The sequence below is a fragment of the Mauremys reevesii genome, linkage group 7 (assembly GCF_016161935.1).
Source record: "Mauremys reevesii isolate NIE-2019 linkage group 7, ASM1616193v1, whole genome shotgun sequence".
In the NCBI taxonomy this organism is placed as follows: Eukaryota; Metazoa; Chordata; order Testudines; family Geoemydidae; genus Mauremys; species Mauremys reevesii.
In genome coordinates this window covers 2698060-2725220 of record NC_052629.1, presented here as the reverse complement: position 1 = coordinate 2725220, position 27161 = coordinate 2698060, and the positions used below count along the sequence as shown (strand labels likewise).

The window sequence follows — 27161 nt, the reverse complement described above, 5'->3', positions numbered from 1 at the left end:
AATTCACAAACAAGACGCACGTGCCACATTCATCAGATAAACAGATTGCTGCAACCATTCGACCAGCTTCCCAGAGCCGTTCTGCAATACACCTGCTCTGTACATCTTTTGGACAAACTGTTCTACAGAGAGTCAGTTCAATAAAAAACTAAAGGAAAGAGAAAGTTAAGCTCGTGAAGCCAAGTGAGGAAATGGTGGAGTTAAAGCTGCCCACGGTGCCTTAACTCTGCCCCCTTGTGCATGTGCAGTAGGAGACCGTCGGGAATTACATCACCAGCCACTGTTTCCCCTTCCAGGGCTCCTGCTTTGTTCAGGGCATTGCTCAGCGAACGAGGCCGCAGCCAGTGTGATGTTCAGGGAGTGAGCTCATCCTGCACATCACCCCAACCCAGCACTACACAAGGACCCTTTTCCTTTTGTTATAGGCCACCGTAGCATCTGAGTATCAGAGGGGTAGCCGTGTTAGTCTGGATCTGTAAAAGCAACAAAGAATCCTGTGGCACCTTATAGACTAACAGACGTTTTGCAGCATGAGCTTTCGTGGGTGAACACCCACTTCTTCGTAGCATCTGAGCACATCCCAGACAATAAGGCATTTCTCTTTGCAACACTCCTGGGAGGTCAGGAAGCCCCGTCCTTACTTTGTAGGTGGAGAACTGAGGCAGCTGCACAGTACGGGACTTAAGGGCCAATAGGCAGCCTAGAGCAGAGACAGGACCTGAACCCATCTCTCCCGGGTCCCAGGCCATCCCTTCCTGTGCACCTGTCTCATTCACTACACAACTTCCGCAGTTTATCCAGCCTGCAGCTCTCTATAGTGCCCATCACTGTACTTTCTAAAGGACAGATTTTCAAAGCTATTCAGAGCCTAACGATGCAGGTAAAGACTTGTGAAAAATCCCCATACGCACCTATTTGCATCTTTGGGCCCTGAACACCTTTACAAATCTGGCCCAAGTGCTTAAGGCGGCAGAGGTGCTGTGAACCTCAGCCCAGTTCACTACACCGCTCTGCAGAACCGTCTCCCAAGGGAAGTGCTGGAAACCCTAGCACCTGGGCAATTTAAAGTCTTTGGCCTGGACAAGATACTTTCAGGAACAACCGTGAGCTGGCCCTAGGGGAAATGCCCTAGGTGAGGTCCAATCAGCTCACTCTTTTCCTGATTTAGTGGATGTTGTCGCATAAGAATATTCTGATTCCTTTGCTCCTGGAGCGGGTCTGAGACATCTAATGGGAACACGGTGCTAGTGCTCTGGGGCTTGGGGAAAGCATCTAAGAATTATTAAGGCCAGACAGGACCAACTGCCACGGGCATTTTGTTCAGACATTGACGTTAGATAACCCTTGATGCATTTCCATTAGTTTAGATCCTTTGGACAAACAAAGATCTTTATTACATTACTTTTAAAATATTCCAGTGGGATTTTGTTTTGTTTTTAACTCTTCCCTTGTGTTGGAACACTGAACACAAGAGCGTTACTAGGTCACAAGAACCAGCAACTGAAAGTGGCCAGGTGACTTTCACTCTCCCAGTTGGGTGAAATACAGAAAAGCAAACAGTAGCAAGGCGAAAGTAAGTTAGAGAATTGAAAATGGAAGATTGGACATACCTAAGGATACAATCCAGCCTTGTTAAAATCAAGGGGTTAGATTGGGCCCAAAGGCAGAGTTAATCCATCATGAAGCGAAAGCTTCCTTCACTCTTCCAAGGAGTGATCATTATTTTCTGTAACTGTAATGTTGGGATTTTCAGAAGATCCTCTAACCCACTATAGCCGAAAACAAGCAAACATCTACCTCTCTGCACTCGGTTCAGCTGCTTTAGGTCTTTGCCAGGTGTTTCTTTGGGACAAATTTAGCCCAGCTCTTGGTCTTAATGCTACCAGCAATATTCCACTCACTGGTTCTGATTTTTAGATTAGTTTGATTCGTCGGCATCTACAGCCCCCAGATGTTCACTTTCTACAAATATTCAGCATACTAAATTTGTTGGTAGGAGTGTTCAGGGAAACAGTTAATTGTATGCAAAACAGAGAGTGTGTCCCAAAACCAAATATTTGAATGTATAGAACAAATATTCACTCTGGAAATCAGATTCTATGAATTATGCTCATCCACCAACCAAGGATGAAAAGTGATTCCATGTAACCTGTGTCCAATCAACTAACCAAGGCAGCTGGAATGTGGATTTCAAATAGCAAAACACTTGCAACCAACCAACTGTGAATGATCTACAGAATAAACAAATTATTTCAGTGCGAGTGATCTGGACGTTTGAACACATCAGTTCAAGAAAGTCATAAGCCTCCACTAATGGCAACAGGGGAAGGAAGCAAAATTCGCCTCATAAAATTACGCCCCGTGTAGCCTTTGCCCCGTTCTGGTTAGCACACTTGGAGAGAGCACGTAATCTGCCAAGCGACCTGCAGAGGAGAGCAACAGGGGCTGCAGAGAACCAGGGGAAATGCCAAGGAGAGGCAGGGCCTAGACAGACAATGAAGGGATATACACCAGGGAGCCACACCCCTCCTGCACCCAGATTACTCTCACTGTATCTTTGCAGCGTTATCCCAATGGTACTTTCTTCATGTACCCGAGGCCTGTAGGCCCGGCAGGGAACTCACGGGATTAGGAGTCTATGGAAGTGTCTCCATCTTAAATGGGCCACAGTAGGGCGCAGTGTTCCAAGGTGCAGGGACTAACAAAGGGAAGGAACACACGGAGTTTGCAGAGACCGGTTTGATCCCCATGGTGCCCTGGCAGCAAAGTTCCCAGAGCCAGCTGGAGGGAGGCAAACTTTTGGATACCGCGGGCAGTAGGGGGGTGGTGACAGCAGAGGTGGAGGGGCTGGGGAAGGAGTTTTGCCCTCTTTTCTTCTGCTTTCTCTGAATTGGCCCACACACACATTAAATGGTCCAATAAAAAGATACAATTTCTTTACCTTGCCTGCTCTGGGACCCTGTGAGTTTTTGTTGTCCGGGTTCCCGTAAGGTTAAGTTCAGAGGATAAACTGACACGCTGGGCTATGGGAAAAAGCCAGTTTCTTCAAATAAAGCCACGACGGTGCAAAAGGGACCCCGCTGGGGCTTTTATTTGGGAAAACAAACAGAAGTGGCACCAAGCCCTTCTGCTTTACGGACCAATTTAACTATAAAACCAATGTTCTCCCTCTCGGGGGTGAGGAGGGGAGAGAGACGGGGACATGACAATAGCCTGAAACCTTGGGGGGAAAAGGACAAAAAAAGCTGTCTGTCCCCTTGTCTTTCTTGTCCCTGGCTCCTTTTCTTAGCACACGTGTGTTCTTGTAAAAACGATTAGATTGCAATTTGTATAACACGGTGACCCCCAAATTCAGACATTTAACCCCTTTTCTCTGCAAAGAATGTCAGGAATGTCTCTCCGTCTTTCTTTCCAGCGGGAGGAGTGGGGGGGAATTCTCTCAAACTGTGATTTCTGGGCAAAGAGGGAAAAAAGCCAGGGGAGGAAAAGAGGCAGGGAATTCTCAGAGCCTCTTGCACCACTTGTGTGGGAATAAGCAACTGTAGGGCTCCTTTCTGGACAGAGCTCTGGAGGTCTTCTTTAGTGGGCAGACAAAAAAATGGAGACTCCCAATCAAAACAAAGCCATCTGTTTAAATGAGCGAGTGCTAACCAGCGGCAGAGGGGGTTCCTCATTCACTGGTTTCCATTCTTCTCCCCGGCTTCTGTTGATTCTCTCTCAACCCAGGGAAAAATAAAGATTGCTCGGGCTCCTGGGGATGAAACTGATCAATGCACTAGGCACTTTCACCCCCCCACACACACTTTTGGCTTGTTTCAGGTGTTGTCAAGTTGTCATAAATAGGTCTGAGTGGGAGTGAAAGGGACAGTTTGTGCTCTAGGACACACAATCCAAGGGCGGAAGTTGGCCCCATGTTTGTTTGGAATAAGAAGTGGCTGAAGCTGCAGTGAGAACCTTGGACTAAAAAACTTCACCTTGTGCTAGTGGGGAAGATGCATGGAGAGCCACAGGTCAACACTGGTAAGGGAGGAGCCTAGACAACTGCAGCCAGGGTCCAGAGAGGTGATGTTAAAATCACCATCAACAGAGAACAAAAGAGCCCAGACCTGGTTTTGGAGATTTTATACAGACCCCAGGAAAAGATATCACACGTTCAGACAAGACTCAGACCTTTGGATACAGCTAATGGAGACATCGCAAGAGACATGGGATCTGATAGCTGGCCCATCGAACCCAGCATCCTGCCTCTGACAATGACCAATGCCTGGATGCCTCAGAGGAAGGCAAGAAAAACTCAGGTAATGCCTTTGGGTTACCTGGGGAACTGGAGAGGTTCCTTCCTTCCTCAAATTCCTTCCTGATCTCTCATGCAATCAGTTTGTGCCTGAAGGCAGAAGATCCATCTTCATTCCTAAAAGTATCCGTCTATTTTTCTTTTAACTAGAACTAAAACCTGGATCTGATCTCTCCATCCAGCTGCGTAATGCGTCCTTTTTATTAGGACTATTTGTACTGCAGTAACGTTGGAAGGTCCGACCAAGACGAGAGCCCTGCCACACTGAGCGTCGTTCAAAGCACCCAGACAGAGGCCCTGCCTCTGAGAGCTTACAGCCTGAACAGACAGGACACAGGGAAGGGAACAGAGGTGACATGACCTACACAAGGTCACAGAGCAGGTCCACGGGTCAGCTGGGAGAGGAACCCCCCACTCCACTAGACCATATTACCTCCCACCCCACTACCCCCTTTTATTTAGAGTTCTGGGGACAATACGGGACTTCAGTTCCCCAAATAATCCAAAGGGGACACAACACGGCATTAGAATCTGGGATTCTATCAAAGTAACCAGCTATATGTAAAAACAAACACTCCATAAGCCCAGGCAATAACGAATCAGCAAAACCAAGGTACTGTAGGAGGCTGGGTGAATTCTGGGTCTACAGCCATTTCTCAGTCCCTGTCTCCAGAGCCCTAAAAGTTGGCATCCATGCCAGATGTTTACCATCCTACAATATCATTCCCGCCTCTTGGCAACCTCTCTCCATTTTTAACTATCAAGAGGGAGCCGACTTAAGTGGCATACTCTGGTGGGAGTTTCTACCAGCGACCTCTCTCCCCATGTGGGATGTACTACATCAAAATTACTTAACTGGTTTGCTCCCCTTCCTCCTCCCCCGCACATCCTAAAATCCTGGAGGATCCCCTAGGGTTTGTTTAAACTCTCCAAGCTGTAAGGTTTCACTTTCTGCAGGACTTTGGTGGAATTTAACAGAAGACACAGATCTAAAACTTCCATGATGTACCAAAACCTATCCCTCGACAAAACTCTCTCTGTGAAGAGTCAGAAATACAGCTTATAACTCGGATCTGATCCTGCAAACCCTTATTCTCCCGAGTACCCCTACACACCCAACTGGTCCCAGTGAATCAGTGGGGCTACGCCGAGTACAGTCTTGCAGGACTGGGCATGAGACTTAGAAAGCCTGGATTTAAAATAACTAAAGCGTCTGTCCTCAGTCAGAATATCCAGAAAGGTGAAGACACAAATGTAAAGACGCACCAGCCCTGCTGCCAGCTGCTCTGGTGGCGTTGGTCTTTATATTAAAAGCTACAAATGTAGATAGGATTAATATGGTTTGAGGCAGAAGAGGCCTGTTAGTGCATCCACTCCACTCCCCTGCAAGAGCTGAGGGGGGCCTGGCTCACGTTACCCAAACAGATACTAAAGTGGATCAGTCAAGAGGCCAAGCAGCAGCAAGTTCAGCAAAGTGCGGGTGCAGCTCCTTCGGGTGGCATGTCCTGCGAGGCCGCTCCTGCTTTGTTTTCATAGCACTGGGGCCTGATCCCGGACACACACAGAGGTGTATTACTGACGCTGCAGGAACCTTCCCCCGCCCTCTCGGCAGCGTGCCCAGTGCACACACCTGGAACTCCCCTCTCCCCTATTCCCAGCAGCTTTTGTGAAGACCCGCACCTTTCACCTGGCTTTGTGCACAGCGCTAGCTTCCCACTGACATCAAAGGGGCCCTGCCTGGAACACCTGAAGAGGAGGCAGGAGGCCTGACTGGGTCAAGAAATGCAGCTCTGCATCTTCCCCTCGGTGCGCCCTCTCCCTCGCTCTTTTTCATCCCTTTGAAAAGGTGGCAGAGATAAATGGAGAACAAAAAAGCTGCAGCCTTCGTCCACACCACCCCTACCACTTAAGGGGGAAGGGACCTTTCCGAAGAAAAAAACCAACCCACATGTGCTCCTACACAATGGCTCAAAAGGCCGGGCAGCACCAGCCCACTTTGTACTGCTAACAAGGGAAACCTAATTACAGGAAGAGGGCGCAGAGGGACAGATAAAAGGGATACAAAATTTCAACATCTGTTGCCATAAAGGGATAAGAAGTGGGGAAACGCAAAGTGTCAGTTTGGTGTCAGAGACGGCGTAAAGCCGATTTCAAAGGGCTCGGGGGACGGAGGGACCCAAAAGAGAAATTAGAGGGTTCTCTAAAATAGAAAAGAAAAGAAAACAAGCTGCCACAAATGCTTTCAAAGGAAAGAGTTGGGAGATTTCAAAGGAAGAGAGAAGCCGCGGCTGTTTAACCTTAGCACAGTTAACATGCCTTCTCCTGTGTCTCAGGGCCCGTGTGCCGCTGGGGGAGCAGCACGCTGCAGGTTTACAAAGGGACAGCATGGTGCTTTGCATATTCCAAGTGTTCAGGACACAGGGACAGCCATACTGGATCAGAACAATGGTCCCTCTGGAACCAGCTGCTCCCCAGGCCGGTGCAGAGACCCCAGAATGGACAGATCTGGGATAACCTGCCCAAGGGGTTAGCTGATGGCTATGCCTGAAGGCAGGCAGGGTTTCTGCTCTAAAAAGCGGCCTCACAACCCCAGAGGTGTAATTGGGCCGGCCATGACCCGGGGGCTCCTTACTTGCTGAGCAGGGATCCTGAACTCAGTGCGGTTCCAGACAGACAAGCAGACACGTCCCAAGGAGTTCAGAATCTACACCAAGTGCGCTGGGAGACTCCGAGGAAGGTTCCTTCCCACACCACCTTGCCCTTCAAATGGGCTGGGGCCAGTACTTTCACTGAGCCCTGTTAGCGCCTGTCGACAAAACACGTTTTCGGGAAGGGTTTAACACGAAGGGGGCATGGGCAGCTGGGATGGAGAGGGAGCGCCTGGCACATGGCGCACCATGGACACAGGCGAGAAGGGTCATACCCCATAACGGGCAGAGAAAGGTCAAGTGCCTTGCTGAAGGGAAGTCAGAGGGAATCAGCAGGACGGCAGGGGTTAGAAGTCAGGACGACCTGGTTGCCAGCCCTAGCCCACCTCCCGAGGCAGAACTTCAGAATTCCCCATGCTAACGATGGGAAGGCCTGGGGCACGTAGTCCCGGCGGAGGCCGGCCTGTTCCCTACCGCAGATTCTTTGCCCTCACTTTTGGCCGCGCCACGAGATGCACCGTAACAGCATTTCTCATAAGGACGGCGCTGTAGCATCCCCAGTGCACTCAGACCTGGCAGAGTGGAGCAACCCGCCAGGATTTCCATCCAAGAACTTCCTGGGGTAATTCCGATGGTCCCACGTCTGCGAAGGTGAGATTGCAGGGCACTAAGAGCCTCCCCAAACACCTTTGGGACCGAAATGGCAATAGTGTCAAGCTGAAGCAACGGGGCGACTTCCAGTCACTACAGCACAAGGCGTTAAGATGCCACGATATGTCCCGGAGGACAGAGACTATGGGATCGCCTCAAAATACTCGTTTGGGAACAACAGGTCTTATTCACACCAGGCGAAAGGACCAGCTGTGTGCCTGCAGCTGGAATGTCAGCCAGCAGTCAATGACTGGGCATTACAGGGTCATCCCACTGCCTTCGACTCAGTTCTGCAAATTGCCTGTGCTGCTCTGGTCCGATGCCATCAGCTGACCATGCCTCTCCTCCCCCAACAAATATCTTCATCCCAAACTCCAGCCAACCCTGTGCAAGGCTCAGAAGGAGTTTCCAGGTGAAGACATTGTCCTCGTCCCCATCCCTCACTGCGAAGCAACAGGCCACCCCAGAGAACAGAAAAGGGCCTAACACCTTCATGCCAAGAATGACAGGTACAAGTATCAGCCAAGGATTTATCCAGTCTGGAACTAAGAAGATCAGGATTCTCCAGTTATTTAGCTTTAAATCTTTTGCAGCAAGTTCCAACTCTCAGCTGTGGAGAATTCAAGAGACCACCCACCCCAAGGGAACAGGAATTCTCAGGAGATCACCACAGCTTAGTGTCGGGTGTTGGACAACAGGAGCACTGACATGACAACTGGGGGCTGATCCACGCTCCGAGTTCCTGGGGGTTTCACTGTGAGAAGCAGAGGCAGGTGAAGACCTGCTCTCAGACACACACATGCAGCTCCCACCAGCCTGTCAGGAGGAGCAGCATGGCCGTCCCAGGTCAGAAAACAGCCCGGGGCGCTCGCAGAGAGGCGGTCAGTGATGACTGTATTCCCACCCCGCCTGACTGATGGTAGCAGAAACACTCTGCATGGGTGCTGCCTTTCAACCCTCACCAATAGCTCTGAGCAGGTACATTTGCAAAGGACATGCCAGCTCGAGAGGCTCTGCTATTTCTAGAGATCCAGGGACTTAGTTCCCGTGGATGGTCTCTGGCTTCCTGAGCCAGTCAGGGCTGGCAGTGCTGTGGAGACAGCGTGCCCAGACCCTGGAGGAGCAGCCCATAGTGCTTTCCTATGGACACTGCTGCTGGTCAGCATAGGAGCAATGCCAACGGGCTCAGAAAAGGTGTCCCGAGCAGTGGCCTTTGGCTGGGGAGAGGGACGTTATACGGAGAGGTTGAGAACTGCTGGGATTGAGGTCGTCCGTCCCGCCGCGCCGCCCACGGGGCTGCTTTGCCTTCCACCCGAGCCACACATTTCACCAGCAGCCACTTGCTCTTCCACTGAAGTGAGCTCTCCCCCCAGAAGCCTGCGTCAGTGCATCCTCGCAGGACCCCGGCCCACCATGGGGATCTCCCGCAGCCCCACAGACAGGGCCCAGGGTTGCACTCCAGCTGGGACAGCTGAAGAGGGAAGAATCGGCCCGATGAGCTAGGCCCATTGGCTTGGCTGTCCCAGCTTTTTGATCTGCCTGTCAATCAGGCTTTGGCCTTATTGAAAGATCAAACTCCTTCATGCCTGCTTGTTACCTTAATCCTATTTTCTGCACAGCTTTATTATCTGTTTGGGCTTCTCTGGGACAGGCTGCTGGATCGACCAGCCCCTTAGCCCTGGAGCCCATCCCTTCGCTCCTGGCAGATGCTTTCATTCGAGAGCAGCCAGGAGTTCAAGAGCACCGGAGGCCCAGCACGGCCAGGGTCTTGGAGCCTGCCTATGCACCCAAAGAGCACCCATCAGCTCAACATCTACGCACCAGTCTGGAACCGAACAGCTCACCACCCAGTTCGCCAAAGAGCACGTGCCAGGGTTAATTCTGGACAGCATCAATTATGACAGGTCCTTTGTTTTTCTTTAAAGATATAATAAAACTGAAAACTTTAAATCATCAACTACAACTATAGAATAGCAGCGTATACAGCCAGCTGTGACAGACAGCGCCTGTAAATAAAACTGCTTCTGTCTCAGCCCTCAAACCGAACCCCCTAGCTCTGCCAGTGCACCTCAGTCCTGACACACACCCCACCCATTTCTCCAGCCCCTCAATCCTAATCCACAGCCCCCCTGACATTTCAGTCCTGGACCCCCACCCTCAGCTTGGCCAGCACCCCTCAATCCTGATGTGCAAGGCCTCCCTCCCTGCTATTCCAGGCCTAAGCAGAGCACACTCATCATGTACAGCTGTGCTGTGCTACTGTGATCTTGTCGTACATGTGCTGTTCACTCCTCAGTACACAGAGACGCCCAGGCTGTCAACCTCAAACCTCCCTTCGGCGGAGTTTAGCTGCAGGACTGGAACCCAGCCTGTGCGGAGTCCTAAGGCCAGTGCTTTCCCAGACTGCATTACACCCCGACAGCCGCCATGCAGAGACCCAGACCGTTAGCCTCTGCCACGTATTAAGACTGAAGGAAAAGACACATTTGAAATTACCAAGTCACTATTCAACCCTTCACCATGGTGAACTACAAGCAGAAACTGCTAAGCAGAACTAGACCTCCAGATTTCCCTGTGCTCAGCCCCTGGCATCTCAACAGCAGAGAAATGTTGGCAAATTGGAAAGAATTCAGATAAATGTAACTAAAATAACTCAACTGCTTGAAAGGGCGATTTAGCTGGAGAGGGACCGTATAGAACACGTATCTTGACCAAAAAGCAACCAAAGAGGAGGGGTGATAGGAGATGTACAAGTACTTTCAAGAGACAATACACACATCGCTGAGGAGGAGCTAGTTCCTGTGGCACAAGCTGGTACAACAAGGACTGCTGGGATGAAACTGAGCAAAGAAAGATGTCGGCTGGATATCAAGGAACAGTTCCCACCAGTGAGAGCTATTTGGCTGGGAGACAATCTCCCAGAGGAAAGGGGAGAAGCCCCTTTTCTTGGGGTGTTTACATGGGACTAGGCAAAGTGCTGGAGAACAGGCAGCAGGGAACACTCAGCATGGCAGGGGTGCTGGCCATTTCCATCTCCGTCAACTATGGGCTATTCCAAATGTGGGAATTGAAAAACTGGATCATACCCCAGATCCACCCAGGCCAGTATCCTGTCTCTGACAGTGGCCACCACCAGATGTTCCTGGGGAAGGTGCAAGAAACCCACAGTAGCAGATGTGGAATAATCTGCCCCCCAAGTCTCATCCTGCTCTCTAACAGTTAGAGATTGACTTAAGCCCTTAAAAGAGGCTTTAAAACTCCTTCCTAAATGTGTTATAATTAATTATAACTGGATAGTCTTGATATTCATATGAAAGCCCAATCCTCTCTTGAATCTTGTTACATTCTTGGCCTCAATTACTTCCTGTAGCAATGAGTTCCGCAGGCTAATTGCATGCCTACAAAAATTGTTTCCTTTTATGGGTTTTGAATTTCCCACCTTTTAATTTCACTGAATATCCCCCCTTGTTCTTGAACGAGCTAAATAAACTATGTCAACTGGTTCTTTATCTGCTCAAGAAAAAAATTGCAGCCAGTCTGTTCTTTGTACTAAAACAAGACAGGATAGGAAATCCCTTTCACTGGAATGTTGGAGCACACAGATGCTGAATCCCTGGCACCGGGGAAGAAGGGGACTTTCAGGGCCAAAGAAGTTGCATATTAACACCTGAACTCAAGTACAGTGAAAGAGTTTCACACCATCTCTGCTGAACTGTGTTCTGTGGAACAAAATCGGAGGGTATTTCCTACTCTCTGTACAATATCCATGTCTCTCTCTTTATCTTCAGAAGCTGGAAGAATATACAGGAGTTGTATGAGAGCAAGGGGCTTCGGAAACGTTCCGTTCACTAGACACACTGCCCTCTGGGATACGGCTAGGGAAAAGGCTATTGGTCGCGGTTACGTAGACATACGGTTTGAAGCTCACAGGAGACAAAGGTGGAAGAAGCCCTTTTAGATCACCCAACCCATCTTTGTTGATACAGAATTATTCCCAATTACTGGTTGTCTAGTGCTTTGTCCAGTCATTTGAAGAGGCCCATGTCTCGGTTCTCGGCTGAGATCTCCGGGTGTGGAATACTTTCCACAGGGAAGTTTTTTAGATGTACATCTGAAGTTTGTGTCATTCCCCAACTCCTGTCTCTGACATCAATCCCCCCCCTCCCTTCTCCCGCACCCCAATTATTACCACACTCCCCATCCCGGCCTCTTCTCTGCACACTCCCTCTTGGCTCGGGGGCCTTCTTTCAAGCTGAGTTGCCTCATGTCTACCCTGAAACTCTCCCCCTCCCCCCTTATTCTGAGGAACTGAATGTCACTTTTCTTGAGATCTCACCTCTACACCTTCCTTTGCCCCATGGCTGACAAATGACTAAGCTGGCAAACTGCAGACAGTCAGGTTACAGGCAGCCCCAGCTGTGCATTCCCCGCCCCCGCCAATGAAACATGCACAGTAAGGTCTGGCCACATGCTTACCTCTCTAAGTCCCAGATTCTCAGAGGAGACGTGTGTCCACAGCAAGCTGTCCCAGTCACAAAGGAACTGTCAAAAAAAAAACCCAGCATCAGCCATCTCCCCTTGGAGCGTGAAGAAGAGCTGTGCTATGGAAAACATTTCCAATTCAGGGCAAGAAACAGCAGAGACACCAAGAACGTTGTTATTCTGTTTGTGCCTGGGGCCCCAGCCGTGTGCTAGTGCAGGTACAAACACAGGAGCTCGTAATCTAAGTGTAAGACAAGACAGAACAGATGGACACAGAGAGACCGACAGGGGAATACAAGAAACCAATGAGAAAACATTGGTCAGCGTGACAGGTAGCAGTCTCAGCACACCAGGAGCCTAACCACTGTCACGCTTTTTAGAAGCATCATGGCCAAGGAGTGTTGGGAGGAAGGATCTGACGGAGGAGAATGGCTGGTGCTGAGGAGGTCTACCCCGGATCCCCACGAGTTGGCCAAGACACACAACACTGCAGAGGAACCCAGGACTGGAATAGCAGAGAATGCTGCAGGTCAGGACTTAGGAACGTTGGCAGAGCTGTGTGGGGACCTCGGACTGGAAAGCTGGAGCGCTGTAAATTATAACATACGTGGGAAAGTGCCTCCTCAACAATGCCACTATCACAGGACTCCACATAACTGTGTATAAACCCTGCATAAACCCCACGGTTACTTTCTGGTCATGCGTGGAATCAGCCAGCAAAAAATGTGCAGCACTTTCACAGCAGTGACAGGCCAGACGCCTGTTAGAAACACCCACCACTATAACGGATTGGACTCTCTTGCCGTATAACTTGGCTTCATTTCCACATTCCTACAACGTCAGTTCAAAAATCCCATGTGATGAATACAGATTCGCTGATGTACTTCTGGGCTCCAGAAGTCACTCTACAATGCCTGGTCTTGAACCAATTCACTAAGGCAGGACCCAGTCCCAGACCTCTAATTGCAGAAACTCAGTCACGTGTGGCAATTCTCCACATTGCTCATTTTGTGCCAACCTCCATCCTGAACCAGAAAATCATCAACTTACGACGAGATTTGCTATAAATTATCTTTCAGAAGGTCTAATTTATTACAAACTACCAAGAACATACCCCCAAAATCACAGTGATGGGCATAGCTCAAATGCAGGAAATGGAGTCTCAGCTTTAAATCCAGACTCGTATCAAGCTGAGCTTTAATGTACTCTGGAGTGGCACAGGATGCTTGGCAGCTGCAAGGACAAACCAGAATAAGGACCCAGATGATGGTGAACAGCCAAGCTGTTAAAATAGCCAGAATAATTTTTTAAGAAATCCCTTGGATTTATCACAGTTTCCACCTCGGGGAGGGTCTCGGACTGCTTTAACTAACTAATTAATTCATCTTCAGCCTTCTGTGAGGTAGGCCAGCGTTATTATCCCCATGTTAGAGAAAGGGAAACGGAGGCATGGAGAGGGGAAAATGACTCGCCCAAGTCACCCAGCAAGTCTGGGGTAGAACTGGATTGGAATCCAGGATTCTCTGTCTTCTCGCTCTACGTTTCAGCTGAAAGATCAGCCCTCCCTTGGCCATAAACTCTAGCACCCACCAACTATATTACCAGGAAGGGGTGGGGACCTGGCACCACCCACACTCCAGCCGTTACAGGAGGTGGGGGAAAGCCTCTTTAAAGTAACTGATGGTGGCCACCATGTCACTTTAACGTAGAAAAATCAGCACAGCATTTGTTTTTCAGACATGATCCAACATGACACGCTCTTGAACCAATATGCTGAAGGCCCAGGTTCCCTGCCCCATGCCAGCCCTCACCGCCAGCTCCTTACAGAATAGCCAGGAGGGGTGTTAGAATGGAAATGCTGACAGGCTGTTAAGTACAGAGCGGCACAAAACAGAGTCACTTCAACAACTCTGCAATTGACCGCCAATTTCGTAGGCAGCATTTTGGTCAACGAAGCCTAGAACTACAAAGCTAGGTGTTGGGTTTTGTCTCTTTTTTTCCCTTTAACGTAATCCATTAATAACTAGTAAAGCCAATTACTGTGGTTAGAAACATAATAGCAGCTCGGGAACCAGTCAAGCGGGCAATTGGGTTCTTAAGATTTTTTCCTTAAAAAAAAAAAAAAAAAAGAGAGAGAGAGAGAGAAGCCCCTTGCTTTGCAGACACAGAAGGTATGCAACAAGCCTCTTTGACCGCGGCCACAGGTCTAAATTAACATGGAGGTAAATCAATAGGAGGGGAGAGGTGGGAGGAACCGCAAGCTCTAATCCCTGCCATTCTGACCGCCAACCAGCCTGTGGTAGGGATTAGGGTCCTCTTCTCCTTACTCCCAGTCGTCCCAACTCTCTAAAGCATCATCTAAAGAGAGCTGCACACTGCTGCTCCCCTGCCCGAAACCTGCAGCTCTCCCACTCCCCTGGGCCGTTCCACTCTAGTGCTCTCATACTGGATTGCAGCCGCAGGCTTCCAATGTTCAGAGAGACTTCGATACCCGCCAGCCTAGAAGAACACAACCCAGATTAACAACAGTTGCAGAAAAATCTCAACTGCATATAGCAGCGGGATGAGATTTCCCCCATGTGGTTGGGGGTCTTTCATTGCAGAGATTAAAGAGAAGGATCGATATGGTGTCAATGGGGCCAGTGGAGGAAGCAGACCCTTTTAATGACTGCTAGAGGCCAAAGAGTGAATGGAGCTCATGCAGGTCTTCGGTGATGTAGGGCAAACCACTGCCCTTGCCCCACTGACCCTGGTCTATAGATAGAGGCCTTCAGGCTTGTTAGCCCGGCTCCCTTCACCAAAACTAACCGCGCTCCAGGTGAAATGGCAACACTGCAGCCAATGAAATTCAATGCTGATAAATACAAAGCAATGGATATTGGGAGGAAAAGTTTAAGCTACTCAGATATCTTACAGGGTTCTAAATTAACTATCACCTCAGGAAAGGAACCTGAGGGTCACTGAAGAGAGATGAGAATGACCAAGGGCTGGAAAAAGTCTCCTCTGAAGAGAGTGAAAAGATGGGGATTGTTACCTTAGAGAGGAGACAGTAAGAGGAGACATGATATCCTCTCTAGAAATGATACATGGGGAACCTGTGTTCTCCCTGTCATACAACACAAGAACAAGGCCAAGGGGGCATTCAATGAAATTAAACAGAGGGGAAATCCTAAACTGATCAAAGGAAATTTCTTTTTCTACACAACACATAATTAGACTGTGGCATTCACTGCCCCTGGGAGCTGTTGAGGACAAGAACTGAACAAGATTCAGTAAGGATTGGACATTTATGTGAATAATCAAGAATATCCAGCGTTATCATATTTATAAGAATTTTGCAAGGGAGATAAAGCCTTCATGTTTCAGGGCTTAAGCCCATCTCTACCTACAGAGAAGCGGTGAGACTGAACATGGGGGCAGATTACCCCACATCGGCTGATGCAGGGGGCTTAGATCTTCTCCTGGAGCACCTAGTTCTGGCCCCTATCGAAAGCGGGACACTGGACTAGATGAACCTGGGATCTGATCCCATCTGACAATTCCTATGTTCTATTTAACACAAACCCAGCCATTCAGATGGGCTTTCTAACAGAGATGGTGCCTCTCAGGATGTTCCTCCTTCACAGGACAGTGGAAGTGCCAGTGGGGAAGACGCTTCAGTCCCATCCGAAGTGCTCCCTCCAGAAGTGCGAGATGAGTGATGCTGTCAGGCACTCGTGTTCATGTTGTGACCGCCTGGGTGGGCCCACGGTGACTACATGTCCATTTCTGCACGGGAGGGTTGGGGACTTCACTTGGCATTTGTTCCCAATCATTTCACAAGCTTCACACCCCACCTGCTTTCCAAAGGCTAAAGCAAGGAGCTTCTTTAGTCTTTTGAAGATTTTATACTTAACACAGAACACTTTGTATGGGAAGAAAATTCAGGTCTCCCCAAAAGCCCAGTCCATCTCCAGCTACAAACCCTACCTACCACAGAGCTGGCATTTCATGGGATATCACCCCCTCAAGTATTCTGATGCTACCTTTGGAGGAGATACAAAACTCCTCACTGATTTGTGGTCATTAAAGATACAATGGCATTTTTGGCAATAGTTGGGAGTATCCTGGCTAAATTCCAGCTGCAGCGATTCCGTTCTACCTCTATAGATTCCCCCTGCAGTTTCAACTAATCACAGTATCTCTCTTACTTCCTCTCCGAACCTGCTATGGAGCGTTGCTGTGAGCTGTTAAAATGACTGGCTAGCGGTGGCTACATTTCAGAGGTAGGGGAAACGATTCCAGCACAGACATAGTTTGCAAAGCTCTTGGGATCAGTCGTGGCCACAAAGGCGGAAGACCCCTTTGCTGATCCATACCTTCTACCCTGGCAAATTAAATGCTTGCAGGATCAGCTCCAGTTGAGCTGGACCCGCAGGCTACGCAAAGACTTCAACGGCCCAGGGTGAAACCCCCCTTTTAACATCCAACTCTGACACCATATGGATCCTTCTTTTCTAACACTCCCTCATGCCCCAGGCTTATGCCCTTCCCCTGTACTGTAAACAGATTGCTTCCAGCCCCAGTCTGCTCTTGAGGGATCTGGATTCCAGAATCCAGCTGACACGTGCAAGCTCCTTTTCTTTCCTTCTCCCCCTCCCTCTGGAATTGGACGTCGTTGTTCCATTTTGGAGATGATTGTATACGGAGAACCATCAAACCGGGAAACAAAGGGGTTATTACTCCCCAGAGCCCGGCCGCTGGGAACGGGGAGGGTGAGGCAGGGAGCTGTTGGCAGAGACCGGGGGCGGGGATGGGCCAGACGAAAGGGGAATAAGAGGCATATGGGGAGGAAGCGAGTCCAGAGAGAAGAGCCGAGAATGCGGGAGCTGCAATGCTAACCGCACAGGTCTGTGGGTTGTGTAGCCTTTGGTTCAGCACTGACACGCTTTGGGAAGGGAGGCCACCAGAGCTGTCAAATCCTTCACCAACGTGCCCATCAGTTGTATTCAGCTCTGCCCGACCCGCACTGGCATTTTAATTACTGTTGGGTAAACTAATTTGTACAAATGAAGGCAACTCTGCCTAATCGAATATGCAAGCTCTCTGACCTCTGACAGGCAATGACACAAGATACAAAGGAGGCAGAGGAAGGCTTTTTATCGGAGCCTTATTACTCTCTATTACTCCAATTAGTCAAGCTCCAGTGCTCCTAATTGGGGGAAAAAATTGCAATTAAATCAATTTTTGATGGGCTGAAAGTGGGTTACCGAACCGCCCTGCCTGTGAAACACTGATATTATAGCAGCAAAGGTCAAAGTCTTTGTCGGCACCTGTGGGGCCCCCGCCTTCCCACCCCCTTCCCCCAAACCACTCGATGCTCCCCCCTACACGCAGCCTGCTAAGCCTTAGCGAATCATTAGAACATGTCACGTCTGATCGCTGCTGCTGCCACTAGCCGACTAACCTAATCACTCCACATCATTATGGAAGGTAACTCCTAACGCATGAATATAGTGCTAAGGTCACACAAACTCGGTGCAGCCCCTGCTGAAGAGCTGGGGGGGGGGGAATGAAGGAGGGGGGTTGGGAGAAGCAGCTGCAACAGTAACATTGTAAAAGATGGGAGGGGAGGAAAGAAGAGCGGGGGGAAATCTGCGTAGGAGATTCCAGCACTTGGAGCAGGAGGCTTTTCGCACAAAAGGGAGAGATGCAGAATGGCCCGGGAGAGAGGAGGCTGCTTTCTCTTGATGTCACTCACCGACACAGCAGCCTTTCATTTTATGGATTAACTCTGGCTTTCCCGCTGCACGTGGAAGGGTGTGCAGCAGTAGCCCAAAGGTTGTGACTATGTCAGAGGGACACTGTGGCGGGTTCTCCCAATTTCTCACACAACAGTAAGCGTTGGACTGGTTGTAGGCAGCAGCACCCATTTAGAAACCTACAGCTGAATCCCATCAGCACATTTGCATGTGCAAACTGGGCTGTTATTAAAAGGCCATCCCCATGCGCCGTGCACCACTAGTGCGTTACTGTAGGGTGGGTCATGAATGCTAAGCTGGAAGTGCTAAGTGCTAAGCACTCGTGCATTCTCAAGGCAGATCTCATTGCAGGCTTGCAGCTTAGCACTCGTGATCCACCCTACAATAACACTGGTGCATCACGTGTGTTATGACAGGCAGGGTTCTGCACACTCGTGTGATGTGGCAGGACTACTCAGGAGAACTGGGCTGCACATGGCACATTACCAATTTATTTAAGCTGCAGTGATATCTAGGAGGTCAGACTACATGATCTGGTGGTCCCTTCTTGTCTTAAACGCCATGACTCAGTGGCTCTTGCAGAACACTGCTTCCCATCTCCTCCATGGTTTAGGGCACACTTTGCATAATCAAGCACATGCTCTAGTCCCTCCAGCGGCTCCCAGTCCCCTTCCACTGCCAGTTTAAGGCCTTGGTCTAATCTTCCAAGCCACTGATACGTCAGGTCTCAGCTACAGTGGAGACCGCATCCCTAGCGATGAGCTGCAGCTCTTAGAACACTTGTGGTCCTCTGGGACAACGCAGATCGTAAAACCCCGAATGAAGGGTGTAAGAACGGAGGACAAGCCAAGCCAAGGATCCAGCTGTGGAGAGCTTCCAGAGAACGCTGCACAAGTCCAGAGCCCAACCACTGCAAAGCCTTCCACTTTGACGAAGCTTTTCCTCCGTGACCAGAACAACATTCACAATCGCCACTCCCCAACTTCTCCAAAGACCAGCCTACTTCAACCAGAGCTTTCTAAAGTCGCCAGAGAGTGCTAAAAGATAGAGCAGCGGTTCTCAAACTGTGGGTCAAGACTCTGTTTTGATGAGGTCACCAGGGCAGAAAGCCCCAGCCCCGAGCCCAGCAGGGCTGAAGGTAGAGCGTCACCATTTTTTCTGGTGGGGGGAGGGTCACAATTGTTTTTTTAATCCAAACGGGGTCACCAGCACAAAACGTTTGAAAAACACTGCACTAGAGGCTTTGCTATTGCCAGTGTAACCAACACAGGAAGTGCCCAAACGACAACAGAGAATACGTACAGTACTAGAGACAAACTGTTCAGAGAAAAGGAGACTGACGCTTGTGCTCTGGGGAGAAAACAACAGTTTGCAGGAAAATAAATTAAAACACTAAATTAAGGTCAATCCTGAGCCCTTCTGATGGCCATCAAGCTCACAACTCTCTCCCTATAGCACTGCTAACATGCCCATCGCCTTACACTCTGGATCTCAAAGTCTTCTAAGTCCCCTTATCAGTAAGAAACTAACTGAAATATTTTCAACAGAGAAATAAAGACAAAATTTAATGAAACTCTCTAGCATACAGAATGGCCAAGTTACTAAGCCAAAGGTGACGGCACTGAGAAAAGAGGGTATTTCCCTTATCATTCACTATGAAAGGAAGTGGATCCTTCAGGCTCTCCTCCGGTACCTGCTCAAGTCAATGGGAGTTTTTTCCCCATTAAATACAGCAGTAGGACAGCAGGTGAACAGTCCCTGAGCCGTCCTCCTGCTTCCAACAAGATGACCTCACGGGAAGCATGGAAAGGCACAGCAGCAAATGAAAAGAACGTGTTGGTCCTTTGGCCTTGATTCTCCACACCCGCTGTGCTATGCTCAGACAGAGTGACTTTCCCCTGCACAGGAGGGAGTCTCCACCAGCCTTCTCTGGCCAGGTTAAGGCCACTTTGTGCAGCATCACTAGCCCAGGTAGTCTTAGTGGACCAGAGAATCATTCGCATTGGGAATTCTCATGAAGGACCATCAATGGGAAGGGCAGCTGTACTGAAAGCTTGGCAGCGGTTAGTGGGTCCAGTTACCCATTTATGGAAGGAAACGGAACAGAAGCCTGTTTAGGACAAGAAAAAAAGGCATGAAAATGCTGGGTGAGTTGATGACACATGACAGAAGTGGCCAGAACTTGGAATAGGATAGCACCTGCCTGCCTGCACAACTTCCCTCACTGCTCTGCCAATGCACCTCCACTTTCAACAACAGCAGCCCCTGCTCCAGTGTTGGGTTTCCCAAAACACTCTGCCAATGCACCTCAATCCGGATCCACTCATTCCAGTGCTTGGGCCCTAAGCACAGCTCCGCCCACACCCCTCAAAGTCAGCCTGTAGCCCCCCTTGGTATTCTAGTGCTGGGCCTCCAGGACAGCCCAATTCTCTTCTTTCATTTTAATTTTCTTGGCAACGTACTTCTTTATTTATCACCAAAGGGTGGTGGCAGCTGGAGGCGAAGGGCACGACTGGTCCCATGAATGGAACGGTGGACGTTGGGCATGTTAGAAGTAGCTCCCTTAGGCCCTACGCAAACGTCACAGTATTTCCACAGCCAGCCAGCCAGCTCGGGGTCGAATCGCGCTCCCCGACATGCATCGTAAATTGCACACAGAGAAGCTACAGAAGAGCTCTGCCCAGTCGCTATCGGCATCCCGCCCAGGACTCTCAGCATAAAGAGGAACCAAAGCATGTACGAGGAGACCGAGTGAGCTCTCGAAATTTACAACCTCTTCTCCCCACAAGAGGAAATGCTGTGCTTCGGCAAAGAGCACAGAAGACACAGGCATGGAGAGACAGGCTAATAACTCACTCTCATGCTGCGTTCTGCCCCACGCGCCGGGCTGGAAAGCTGGTCCCCAGGACGCGGGCATTTGCATTTCATACTGAGAAGTACATTGTGGAGATGCTGGAAAAGCCATAACCTGGAGGTCTGAGCTGGAACAGAGAAGCCTCACATTCAAGGCTGGACTCCAGGCCACTGAAGAACTGAAACCCTTGCTTCATTGTTTAATGCAGACAGAGTAGTCGTCTTGACCTTCCCGTGCCTCCTTTTCTTCTCTTTCACTGCCTAGCTCCCATCACTTTGTCCCTCTCCGGGTCTCCATTCCTCAACACACTTTCAAAGAGCCATGGACAGGAGGGCCAGAAGAATCTCCACATAGCCTATTCGCTCTGGCCCCCACAGCACTGCGAAGGACAGGATCCTAATGTTATTCCTAGGCGCCGATTAACAGAACCCCAAATACCTCCAGCCTCAGGGCCTCAACCGTCTCCAGCGATACTTCATCCCTGCGCTGCATCATTCTCCTACAACTCCATTTTCCTTCCGTCTGTGCCTGAATGCTCCCAACTTCTGGCCACCGCTCTTTAATTCACCATCCACCATGCTAAGCCTGTTCCTGCACGGCTCGCTGTATTTGGGAACACTATTCACAGGGAGAAAACAGACATTTGGCGCTGTCGCCTGCAAGACACTAGTCAGCCAGTGTAATTCCCATTGGACTGCAGCACCCACTAGGTGCTACTCAAGCTCTCTCTCCACAATATGGAAGCCCCTTACACATAGCTACTGAGCCATAAAGCCACTACCCTCACTGCCTGGGGGTCTCTCCCCAGAAGTCTCCTCTCCTGCAACGCCAGTAAGGGACCAGTCCATGTATGAGGACTAGAATGAGAGTCCAATGACGGGTGGCACTTGATTTTACTTTTCGCAAGAGCAAACTTCAGTTGTTTGCATTTATTGTATTCCTTTCCCCCTCACACTGCCGTATGGCATGTGTCTTTTTAGACAGTGAAGTTCAGGGGAGGACCACGTCTGGACAGCACCCAGACAACGGGGACCTGACCTGTTCATCGGGGAGCTCTTTCACACCAATATCTAGACAATGCTCTTCACTCTGCTACCTCCACGCTTCAGCATGTCTAAAAGATCTGCCCACACAATCCTGCTTCCGGCCAGCAACAGTTAGTTAAATTCATACATCAGAACTATTTTAAAGGGAAAGTTTATCACACGTCTACACAAAGTCTGACATAACTACTTTTCATACATGGCTTGAAGATCTTGCACAGCCCTGTGGCTGTTTTGTACAGAATATATGTAGTCCTATGGCATCTCCGGCATCCCACCCTCAGCCACAATCTCACAAAGTCTTCTCCAGTCCTAATTTAAGCCCCTTCTCTCACAGCTTTAAGAAGTGGCAAATATCCACTAGGCGGGATATCCAATTCCACTTCATCCCACACCCACCTCCTTCCTCTTCATCTTCTAGGCCTCTTCCATGCCTCACCTCCACTAACCCACCCACTTCCTAACCCTTCTCCCCCCATTCCAAAAAAACAGGTATTCCACTCTCCGATCTTCCACTATTTCCCCCATCAAAACTAAGATTTTACTGCATTTACAAAGGAGACAAGTTCTTAACCAAAAGTGAGACTGACTTGAGTATTTCACCCTGGGGCTGGTTTGAGTACCAAGTACAGAAACACTACAGAAAAACCTGCACAAAAACAGTCCATGCAGATATTCCTTTCCCCATCTCCACCACCAACTCCTTTAAGTAACCCTGGCTTTCACCCTGGACGTGTCCACTGAAGTTATGGCTTGCAAATTACACATAAGGAAATCACACCTCTTAGCTGGGAAGCCACACTCAAATCCATCAAAGCAAATATGGCTAAGTTACAGTAAACAACACACTATTTGTCTCAAATTATACCTACATATCTAAAATCCGATTTGGGGAAATCAGGAAAGGCCATTAGAGTTTGCCTCTATTTATCCGCCCTCTCCTCACGATCTCCTTACTTCCCAACCCCACTAGTTTGCTTACTGACCTCATGGTCTGTTGTGATACCTGGGCTTACAAATCGACCCTACTTGTGAGCTCACCTGTGAAAAGTGTGTGGAAGTTCATAAACCCTCACAATAACCTGTAACGAATGTCGATGGGAAAAGATGCAAAAGCGAGACAAAAAGATAGATCGTCCAAACAAAAAGCCCTCCTGCTAGAACTCCAGGACTGTGTTAAGATCATGCCTGGGAACTGAAAATCAATGAACCAAAATTGGTGTGTTGGAAATTAGGTCTAACTGGTGGAGAAAATAATGATGGGATGGGCCATAAAACTCATAGTAAGTAACCAAATTCCATCATACGACACTATGTGCTGAACGGCAGCAGGATGCGGCACCCTAGCCAATTCATTCATTCATTCATGCCCGTCACCCCAGTCGGGGTATGGGCCGCCAACCACAGATCTCCAGAGTCCTCTATCCTGGGCCATTTGCTCTAACTGGTTCCAAGTATAGCCCATTTTTGTGCAATCAGCCTGAAGGTCGCGTCGCCAGGTGTTTCTTGGACGGCCTCTTTTCCGCTTGCCTTGGGGGTTCCACCGCAATGCCTGTCTGGTGATGTTGGTTGGTTGGCTGCTTGCGTAGTGTGTGTCCTATCCAGCCCCACCTTCTTCTTCTAATTTCTTCCTCTGCTGGAGATTGACGAGTCCTCTCCAAGAGGTGAATGTTACTGATGGTGTCTGGCCAGCGGATCTGAAGAATCCTTCTAAGGCAGCTATTAATGAAGGTCTGGATCTTCCTAGTGGTTGTTTTAGTTGTCCTCCAGGTTTCGGCTCCATACAGTAGGACTGGTTTCACGTTGGAATTGAACAGTCGAATCTTTATTGCCAAAGATAGCTCTCTGGAACTCCAGATGTTCTTGAGCTGTAGGAAGGCTACTCTTGCCTTACCAATCCTTGCTTTGATGTCTGCGTCTGTGCCACCCTGCTGGTCGATGATGATGCCTAGGTAGGTGAAGGACTGCACTTCTTCCAGGGGGCTTCCATTCAGTGTGACTGGGTCGTTGCTGATGGAGTTAATCTTGAGGATCTTGGTCTTGTCCTTGTGGATGTTGAGGCCAACCTGTGATGACGTGGCTGCCACTACGCTGATCTTCTCTTGCATCTGCTGTTTGCTGTGTGAAAGGAGTGCAAGGTCGTCGGCAAAGTCCAGGTCATCAAGCTGGGTCCACAACGTCCACTGAATTCCGTTCCTACGCTCGTAAGTGGATGTCTTCATGATCCAATCAATGACGAGGAGAAAGAGAAATGGTGACAACAAGCATCCTTGTCTGACTCCGGTTCATACCTGGAAGCTGTTTGTGAGCTGCCCTCCATGGATCACTCTACAGTGTATACCGTCGTATGAGTTCTTAATCAAGTTGACCACCTTTGCTGGGATGCCATAATGCCGAAGGAGCTTCCAGAGGGTCTCTCGATCCACGCTATCGAACGCTTTCTCATAATCAACAAAGTTGATATACAACGAGGAGTTCCACTCCATAGACTGCTCGACTACGATGCGGAGCGTTGCTATCTGGTCCATGCATGATCTATTCTGCCGGAAACCTGCCTGCTCATCTCGTAGCTGTGGATCGACTACATCCTTCATTCTCTCTAAGAGGACACGATTGAAGACCTTCCCAGGCACTGATAGAAGTGGGATTCCTCTGTAGTTGGCACAGTTGCTAAGGTCTCCTTTCTTAGGGATTTTGATGAGGTATCCCTCTTTCCAGTCTGCCGGAATCACTTCTTCTTCCCATATCTTCTCAAAAAGGGGGTACAGCATTTCCACTGAAGCATCCAGGTCTACTTTCAAGGCCTCTACTGGAATATCGTCAGGTCCAGCCGCCTTCCTGTTCTTCATCATGGTGATGGCTTTTCTGATCTCGTCTCTGGTTGGTTTGTCGCAATTGATTGGAAGGTCCTCGTTGGCTGGGTCAATGTCTGGTGGATTTGGTGGTGCTGGTCTATTCAGGAGTTCCTCAAAGTGCTCCACCCATCTATTCATCTGTTGTTCTATTCCTGTTATAGACTTTCCCTGCTTGTCTTTAACGGGACGTTCTGGCTTGCTGAACTTTCCAGACAGTCGCTTGGTGGTATCATACAGCTGTTTCATGTTGCCGCTGTATGCTGCCTGCTCCGCTTCTGCTGCCAGTCCATCCACATAATCTCTCTTATCCTTCCTAATACTCCTCTTCACTACTCTGTGAGCTTCAGCATACTCTTTTTGAGCTTTGGCCTTTGCTGCTCTAGTCCTGCTGTTGTTAACTGCTGCCTTCTTCTTCTTTCTGTCTTCTATTGTAGTCAAGGTCTCTGCTGTAATCCACTCTTCCTGCTGGTATTTCTTAATTCCAAGCACTTCCTGGCATGCTAACCTAAGTGTCTCTCTCACTTTCTGCCATCTGTTGAGTACACTGTCTTCCTCTTCCTCAGACCGATCCTGTAGTACTGAAAACTTATTCTTTAGCGTCAGTCCAAAATCTTCCTTGATCTTGTGGTCCTTCAGAAGGCTGATGTTGTATTTCGTTCTTCTATCTGATGCGTCTATCCAGTTCTTCTTCAGCTTCAGCTTCAATCTGGCCACCACTAAGTGATGGTCGGACGCTGCGTCTGCTCCTCTTCTAACTCTAACGTCCTGTAAAGATCTTCTGAACTTCTTGCTAATACAGACATGGTCGATCTGGTTTTCTGTCGTGCCTGCTGGCGATACCCAAGTACTCTTGTGGATCCGCTTGTGAGGAAAGATGCTGCCTCCTATGACCAGGTTGTTAAATGCACACAGATCCACAGCTCTCTCTCCATTCTCACTCATCTCTCCCAGAGCGTGGGTCCCCATGACTTGTTCGTATCCTGTACTGTCAGGTCCAATTTTGGCATTGAAGTCTCCCATAAGAATGGTGATATCTTTGTCTGGGAGAGTCTCTAATATTTTCTGAAGTCTATTGTAAAAGTGATCTTTGTCCTCCTCTTCGCTGTCATTGGTTGGGGCATAGCACTGAACAACATTCATCTTAATCCTCTTCATTTTAGTTCTGAAGGATGCTGTGATGATCCTGGGGCCGTGTGCCTCCCAACCAATCAGTGCTCTCTGTGCCTGCTTAGACAACATGAAGCCTACTCCCTGTGTATGGGGTGCGTCGCTCTCTTCATGTCCGGAATACAGCAACAGCTCTCCTGTCAACAGTCGCCTCTGTCCAGCTTGTGTCCATCTTGTCTCACTAATACCTAGTAAGGTCAGGTTGTTGCTCCTCATCTCTGCTGCAACCTGCGCCGTCTTTCCTGACTCGTACATGGTCCTCACGTTCCATGTGCCGATGGTAATCCTTCTGGTTGCAAGAAGGCTAATCGGCTTAGTGGCTTCCTCGCGGCTTTCACCACCCAGCGTCATGCGTCTTCGAGTTGAAGACCCTTCTTTTTCCAGGATAAAAGCCTCTGTTATCTCTATTGTTGGCATTTCTGTAGCAAATTGATTTTTTACGGGGTGGGGTTGCTAGCCCCACACCCAACCCTCCTCCTTTACCCTGACTTGAGACAGGCAGATGGCCCCAAAGGACCACTCTGGTGGAGTTCACCCTAGCCAAGGAGCACAGAAATTCCCCGACGCCCACCACAGCCACACGCTCTGCTCCCCTTCCTCCCTCGGGGCTCAGCCCCCGACGCCCACCACAGCCACCGGCTCCCCTCCCCTCCCCACCGTGGCTCAGCCCCCGACACCCACCACAACCACCCCCTCTGGGGCTCAGCCCCCGACGCCCACCACAGCCACCCGCTCCACTCCCCTCCCCCCGGGTCAGCCCCCGACGCCCACCACAGCCACCCGCTCCGCTCCCCTCCCCACCCCGGGCTCAGCCCCCAACGCCCACCACAGCCACCTGCTCCGCTCCCCCCCACCCCCGGGGCTCAGCCCCCAACGCCCACCACAGCCACCGGCTCCCCTCCCCTCCCCTCCCCACCGTGGCTCAGCCCCCGACACCCACCACAACCACCCCCTCTGGGGCTCAGCCTCCGACGCCCACCACAGCCACCCGCTCCACTCTCCCCGGGTCAGCCCCCGACGCCCACCACAGCCACCCGCTCCGCTCCTCCCCACCCCGGGCTCAGCCCCGACGCCCACCACAGCCACCTGCTCCGCTCCCCTCCCACCCCGGGGCTCAGCCCCCGACGCCCACCACAGCCACCGGCTCCACTCCCCTCCTCCTCCTCCCACCATGGCTCAGCCCCGACGCCCACCACAGCCACCCGCTCCGCTCCTCCCCCTCCGGGCTCAGCCCCGACGCCCACCGCAGCCCCCCGCTCCGCTCCTCCCCACCCGGGCTCAGCCCCGACGCCCACCACAGCCACTCGCTCTGCTCCTCCCCCTCCGGGCTCAGCCCCTGACGCCCACTACAGCCACCGGCTCCTCCCCTCCCCTGGGGCTCAGCCCCTGATGCCCACCACAACCACCCGCTCTGCTCCCCTCCCCA

At 50.1% G+C, this 27161-nt stretch overlaps 1 protein-coding gene across 2 annotated transcripts in view; it reads right to left on the bottom strand.

The window, feature by feature from the left end:
- FBXW4 (F-box and WD repeat domain containing 4) overlaps positions 1 to 27161 on the bottom strand; it is an 87983-nt gene that overhangs the window by 9087 nt on the left and 51735 nt on the right. Inside the window, exon 6 of one of the 2 annotated variants that reach the window (XM_039481291.1) lies at positions 12070 to 12135. The exons of the other annotated variant lie outside the window; for it this stretch is intronic. Coding sequence (XP_039337225.1) covers positions 12070 to 12135 — 66 coding nt within the window. The remainder of the gene's footprint in view (positions 1 to 12069; positions 12136 to 27161) is intronic. 2 annotated transcript variants of the gene reach the window in all.